At 32.2% G+C, this 7,774-nt stretch overlaps 1 protein-coding gene across 1 annotated transcript in view; it reads left to right on the forward strand.

Moving 5' to 3' along the window:
• The first annotated feature begins 2,401 nt into the window (after positions 1-2,401).
• The window catches only part of LOC108762487 (facilitated trehalose transporter Tret1-like), an 18,201-nt gene continuing 12,828 nt past the window's right edge, over positions 2,402-7,774 (forward strand). The window contains exons 1-3 of the mRNA XM_018509507.1: positions 2,402-2,612; positions 6,185-6,281; positions 6,424-6,714. Coding sequence (XP_018365009.1) covers positions 6,218-6,281; positions 6,424-6,714 — 355 coding nt within the window. The 5' untranslated portion in view covers positions 2,402-2,612; positions 6,185-6,217. The remainder of the gene's footprint in view (positions 2,613-6,184; positions 6,282-6,423; positions 6,715-7,774) is intronic.

Raw genomic sequence — 7,774 nt, forward strand, 5'->3', positions numbered from 1 at the left:
CATTTTTCTTTTCATGGAGTACAACAAATCTATGTACTTAAAAATCATTAAAAATAAATTTTTCTACACATTAACCTGTACACGCTCTTATTTTACAGACTGTACATAGTTCATTCAGCTATGTATACATTACTTATATTAGTTCTACATGTAAAATTTGTTGTTTTTTTTCAAAACAAAATTTACAATTATTTCCTTTATATAGTTGCCACTATATCTTTTTCTCTGAATGCACAATATGTTTAAATGAGCAATATATATAAATAAAATAAGAGCGTAACGTATGTTATATAAGTTGCTGAATTGTAACACAAATAATGTGAACAACTTTAATGCCAAGAATTAGTAAACGCGATAAATAAGTCGTCAGCTATGAGTATGACCTCACTAAATCAAGCTTGCAAATACAAGCGATAGCGATGTTTGTGCAATAATAAGATTTGACTTACCATACAGTTTCCAATTACGTAACATAACGTGCATAATGGACGTTTCACGAAAGCTCCGGGTGGCAGGATAACTATTACCCGCTTCCTGTACGCAGCAGGGGCGGGCAAAGTAGCCGTGAAGGAAGAAGAATGAAGTAGATGTGAAAGTCGCAATGTCAGGAGTCATAAATTCAACTATAGATAATGCGATGTAAACAGCAGAGCGTACTTCTCATTCGCTTCTATTGCCCCGTCAGATAAAGAGAAGTGACGCGACGAAATATTTCGCAGCGCAAGAACCGAGAGTTCCAAGACAACGTTTCGAAAGCTATTATCCTCCAACCGTGAGAGACCAGAGAGGACGAACCTTTCGTGTGTGATCCTATTCTGTTCCATTTAAGTTAGCTCTCGGGTTCCACTTCGACGTGCTCACCCTAACGACGTGCCCAGAAGATCGCCGTTCTGAGATTCGCAACGTGAACATGCAACGTGAATAGTTTTACTTCCAATAAATCACCCAACACATATTTATTATCGATTTTGTCGGCTAAGTGTGTGAAATAACGTTTGTTGCCAGTAAAATTTTTCGGTATGTATGACAAAAATAAATATGCGAATAGAGATTGTTTAGTGGTTAAACGGAAATCAATCATCTGCTTCTTCTCCTAGTTAACAAATCTTATATCAATTTCCAGTTAATTGTGATTATCCTGGAGAGGTGAATGATATAAAAATTAAATTCAGGAGAATTAAATTATATAAAAAACTACTTTAGATTTGATAAAATTCAGTCAAAATTCAGATCATGCAACGTAATTCCGTGCTATTAAAAACATAAATAAACTTTTCTCTTCTAAGTAAAACGAGAAGGCGTATCTTTCTCAGTGAAGTTTACATAAGTGGCTATACATTAAATGTTCACGTTACTGTAAGTGAAGCAAGCAAACGATATTTCGTATCAAAATGTTTTTTTTGCTTCGTTGTTTATTAAAAAAAAACAGAAATTACTTTGTTATGTATTACATGAGAGAGCAATCAAAGATGCACGACCGCTCGAGGGATGGTAATCATAATGAATTTTTATAACGACAGCTGCAATTAACGGTTTAGAGTTACAAATGATGAATCCATATTGAATGTTCAAATATACACAGTAATTTTTGTGATAAAAGCATACTCGAAGGTTACATTTAACAATTTACTGCTACGTAAAAATAAAAAGTAACTTTTCTATTATGTTAGTAACGCTATGTACTTAGCACTTAGAATTAGTCTCTGAACGATGTCATTACCAGCATCAGTACCGTTATAAAATCTGATAGAATTTTTTTGCAAATAATTAAAAGTATCACAATTTTTTCATGTTCTTTTTGTTCGACATCATGACATTTTTGAGTATTTCATTTCAAAGCATTACATTTCGCTAAAATTAAAATTGAGTTTTTTATTATCAGATTTTAGAAAAATTTGTTCACAACTACGCTTGCGGTGGAAAAGTAACGCGATATGCACAGTAAACAATAATATATTTATACAATAATACTATACAATATCGCGGCGAGGGAAAAATAAAAATTAAATTTATTTAAATCTTTTATGATTACGGTCTATTTATACAAGATCAGTTACTCAATACATTTATATGTGCAAGTCGAGAAAATCTTGCACAGTGAAACAGTCGATATAATTTTTAAATGTTAAAGACAATAGGTCTGGTATATACGCCGCATCTATCAAAAACTTAATTTATTAAGTATTATTTACTATGTTTAAAATAAACGAACTATATCAGTAAAAATTTTGTACTATCTACTACTCTGAAAAAAATATTAGAAATCCGAAATATTTAGTTTTTGTATTAAAAAATAAACTTTTGAAATCTTGCATTTTTGCTATATATAGATAATGGGTGGGATATATGGCAAAAATGCAAGGAACCGTGAGAGACCAGAGAGGACGAACCTTTCGTGTGTGATCCTATTCTGTTCCATTTAAGTTAGCTCTCGGGTTCCACTTCGACGTGCTCACCCTAACGACGTGCCCAGAAGATCGCCGTTCTGAGATTCGCAACGTGAACATGCAACGTGAATAGTTTTACTTCCAATAAATCACCCAACACATATTTATTATCGATTTTGTCGGCTAAGTGTGTGAAATAACGTTTGTTGCCAGTAAAATTTTTCGGTATGTATGACAAAAATAAATATGCGAATAGAGATTGTTTAGTGGTTAAACGGAAATCAATCATCTGCTTCTTCTCCTAGTTAACAAATCTTATATCAATTTCCAGTTAATTGTGATTATCCTGGAGAGGTGAATGATATAAAAATTAAATTCAGGAGAATTAAATTATATAAAAAACTACTTTAGATTTGATAAAATTCAGTCAAAATTCAGATCATGCAACGTAATTCCGTGCTATTAAAAACATAAATAAACTTTTCTCTTCTAAGTAAAACGAGAAGGCGTATCTTTCTCAGTGAAGTTTACATAAGTGGCTATACATTAAATGTTCACGTTACTGTAAGTGAAGCAAGCAAACGATATTTCGTATCAAAATGTTTTTTTTGCTTCGTTGTTTATTAAAAAAAAACAGAAATTACTTTGTTATGTATTACATGAGAGAGCAATCAAAGATGCACGACCGCTCGAGGGATGGTAATCATAATGAATTTTTATAACGACAGCTGCAATTAACGGTTTAGAGTTACAAATGATGAATCCATATTGAATGTTCAAATATACACAGTAATTTTTGTGATAAAAGCATACTCGAAGGTTACATTTAACAATTTACTGCTACGTAAAAATAAAAAGTAACTTTTCTATTATGTTAGTAACGCTATGTACTTAGCACTTAGAATTAGTCTCTGAACGATGTCATTACCAGCATCAGTACCGTTATAAAATCTGATAGAATTTTTTTGCAAATAATTAAAAGTATCACAATTTTTTCATGTTCTTTTTGTTCGACATCATGACATTTTTGAGTATTTCATTTCAAAGCATTACATTTCGCTAAAATTAAAATTGAGTTTTTTATTATCAGATTTTAGAAAAATTTGTTCACAACTACGCTTGCGGTGGAAAAGTAACGCGATATGCACAGTAAACAATAATATATTTATACAATAATACTATACAATATCGCGGCGAGGGAAAAATAAAAATTAAATTTATTTAAATCTTTTATGATTACGGTCTATTTATACAAGATCAGTTACTCAATACATTTATATGTGCAAGTCGAGAAAATCTTGCACAGTGAAACAGTCGATATAATTTTTAAATGTTAAAGACAATAGGTCTGGTATATACGCCGCATCTATCAAAAACTTAATTTATTAAGTATTATTTACTATGTTTAAAATAAACGAACTATATCAGTAAAAATTTTGTACTATCTACTACTCTGAAAAAAATATTAGAAATCCGAAATATTTAGTTTTTGTATTAAAAAATAAACTTTTGAAATCTTGCATTTTTGCTATATATAGATAATGGGTGGGATATATGGCAAAAATGCAAGGGTTTTAACAAACTAAACAAAGAGAATATCAAAGCAAAGCACTTGTATTTTGCTATACAACATGCTTTACTATTCCTCTACACGTACACTGAAAAAAATATAGTCAATTTTAATAAATATTTAGTTGAATACTGCCAACTAAATATTTATTAAATATAAAGATATATTTATTTGATACAAGAAATATTAATTTGATTTAACAATCTTTTTTTACTGAATAAATATTTATTTACTGTAAGTAAATGTTTAGTTGGCAGTATTGAACTAAATATTTATTAAAATTGACTATATTTTTTTCTCAGTGTATATATCACGAAATAATCACTAGGTCTTTTACACGCCTTACAGTAATCATTTTATGTAGATTATAATTTATAATGATGCTACTTGTTACACAACAGTGACAAATCGATTCAACTCACAATAATTTCATTAATATTAACAGTAAGAAGCTCAAATTATATTAGGTGTACAGCTTTGCTTCCGCCGTTTTCCTATAGATGGCTTTAGCGGTAAGAGGTGGTCGAAATAAATAGATCACAGACGTCATACAATAAACTTGGGCATCTGTCAACATATCCCCATAGAAAAATTAGTCGATTTGTGACTGCATCATAAATTTATTCTCGATTGAAAATGTCAGTTTACGAGCCAAATTCTCGTCATTTGCTGAAGGTTTTAATTTTCTGCTTCAATATGAAGATATCTGCGGCTGAGGCTCATCGAATGTTCTCAAATACTTATGGTGAGGCCGCTATTAAAGAACGTGTCGTGAGTGGTTTCAACGCTTCAAGAATGGTGATTTTGACGTCGAAGGCTGGCATAACGGTGAAAGAGAGAAGGTTTTCGAACGCCATTGATGCGTTTGAGCCGAGCATTGAAAGACAAACGGCCGCAATACAACGAGAGACACGATAAAATGATTTTGCAGCATGTCAATGCTCGACCCCATGTTGCGAAAGTGGTCAAGACATACTTGGAAACGTTGAAATGGGAAGTCCTACCCCACCCGCCGTATTCTCCAGACGTTGCTCCCTCTGACCCTTGTTTCGATCAATGGCACACGGCCTGGCTGTCCAGCACTTCCGGTCTTATGAAGAAGTAAAAAGTTGGATCGATTCGTGGATCACCTCAAAAGTTGACCAGTTTTTTCGACGCGGGATTCGTACGCTGCCCGAAATGTGGGAGAAAGTAGTGGCCAGCGATGGATAATACTTTGAATCATAAATGTATAACCAATTTTTTACAATAAAGCCTCGAATTTCGAAAAAAGACGGCTGAAGCAAAGTTGTACACGTAATAACTCAATACTAATATAACATAAAGACATGTAACAGAGTAGGTGTGAGAAAATTATCCGCACTCCTATTTTTTCTGACTTTCACGGCGTAAATCCCTGCGCGGCGTATATACCGGAGTTACCCTATATGTATTTGCTTGAATTAGAAAATCAAAGCGGCGCTGTTGCGGAACATATTCTAGGAAAAAATATAAATTTATTATATGTCCCACTAAAAATTTCTTTTTAATAATTTTTTTACCTAATCCGTATAAGTACGAGTATCTTATTTCATACACGTTTATCATAGCACATCGCAATGACTATTTATTCTCAAATCAACCTTGTATTATCGACAGGCGTCGCAGCTGACTCTTCGCGAAATTGACGTATCCTATTGTCGAAAAATGATTTTTCGCCACCAAATAAATGAAAAATGTTCGCACTGTACCCGATGTGAAGTAAACGAATGCCAATGTATGTGAATCCGATCAAATGACAATTCAAGCCGGAAATAACCGTAATTTCTTCGATATATCATACTAGACGTGCATCTGCGAGCAAACAGATTTCCGAACTTTTAGATATTTATTTTTAATATTGCACGTGTCTAGTGATTTCTTAAATTCATGCGTAATATACGTAATTGTGAGGTCCGCTTGACATGACAAATGCTTCGAAACATATGATTAACAATCTGTAAAAAGAATTTTACTAATTGACCAATCAAAAAATGCTTTAAAGCATTTGTAACATCAAATCGACCGTAATCTGTAAGTCTTATTTCTTGCGACGAGTTTTTCGAACGTGTTGATTCGCTGTCTTTTTCATCTGACAGCCAATTGGCAAGTTATTTGACAAATAATTTGACGTAAACTTAAAAATAAAAATAATTGCAATCATATAGACCGAATAATTATGTATCTTCCCTATTTGTATTTTCATCAGATACGCGTGTAACGGTGTAGATTTGATATAAAAATGGCAAAAAAAATATTTGAACCTTTACTTCAATTATGGCCTCAGTGGTTCGCAACTCTAACAGGTTAGTTAATTCATGAAATTCAGGGCAACTTAAGATTTGCATATAATACAAGATTGATATATCTCTATGTATCTCATAAATTTTCTACAAAATTACTAAATTTGTATCAATTTCTTATGACATATAACAAAATGTGCTTTAGTGACCTTGTTGACCATCAATATTGGTCTCGCAAACGGTTGGACTTCGCCTTACTTAGCGCAGCTGACCGATGAAAATGCGTTGTTTCGCGTAACGGACGAAGAAGCGTCTTGGATAGCTTCTCTATTACCACTCGGGCGCCTCTTAGGCGCCGTCTTTGGACCTCTCATTTTAGAATGTATAGGCAGCAAGATGTCTATCCTGTCAACAGGATTACCTATGATCGTCAGCTGGATTTGCATAATATTTGCCACTTCCTCCACATGGTTGTACGTTTCAAGAATACTTTCAGGTAACAGTGATCATAGTCATTTATCACAACTGTTAACACAAGATAAATCAATTCATCAAGTATATTCTTCATCTTAATAAAATTACCTTTTTAAAAAAGGTAAAAAAAAGACGTCAAGTGTGCATGTACCTTCCATAAAAAACTGTACTTTACACTAAAAAAAAAACCGTTACATAAATAATATAGTTCAAGTGGTAATGTTGTTTTAATTTTTTTATTATAAATTACCCCTCAGTAGTACGTACGCATGTATTAAAAAAGAAATGAAATCATATCTTTAAATTACGCCATTGCAAAACGAATATATAATTTCTTGCAACATATAACATATACTATTGTATTTTGTAAATTGCGAAAAGAACATATATTTTATTGCAACATATAACATTTAATTAACGAGACAAAATGATACGTACCTTTATTTTTCTATTCAAGAGTCTTTTATATTTGCAATGGAATACAACATTTAATCTAAAAAAAATTACAGACGAAGCATTACGAAATGAGAAAATTTTATTAAAATAAAATTTTTTATGTAAAAATATTTGGCGCGCTGCTAGACCTCAAAATATGATAAGTAAATGTTACATAAAAGAAATAAACAATGTTTACTGTTTAATTAACAATAATTAACATTAAAATTACAATTACAATTACAATTAAGATTATAATTAATTTTAAATCTACTTTTAAATTTAACTTAAACCGCACGTCTTACAAATCTGAAATCGTTATTTCTATACTAGCTTATTCGCTTTTACAATATATAACTCACACCATATAAATACGTATTCTATATTAAATCTAAGCTGCATACCTATCTAAATCTGGTCGCACATATGAACACGCTATATATTACTAATTCTCTTTCTTAAATCTCTTCGTCACTTTTCATATTTGGTATTTTTAATTATTTGCTTGTACGCACACGCGCACACACACACACACACACACACACACATGCACGCACGTACGCAAGCACACACACACACACACACACACACACACACACACACACACACACACACACACACACACACACACACACACACACACACAC

The sequence above is a fragment of the Trachymyrmex cornetzi genome, unplaced genomic scaffold, assembly GCF_001594075.2.
Source record: "Trachymyrmex cornetzi isolate Tcor2-1 unplaced genomic scaffold, Tcor1.1 scaffold302, whole genome shotgun sequence".
NCBI lineage: Eukaryota > Metazoa > Arthropoda > Insecta > Hymenoptera > Formicidae > Trachymyrmex > Trachymyrmex cornetzi.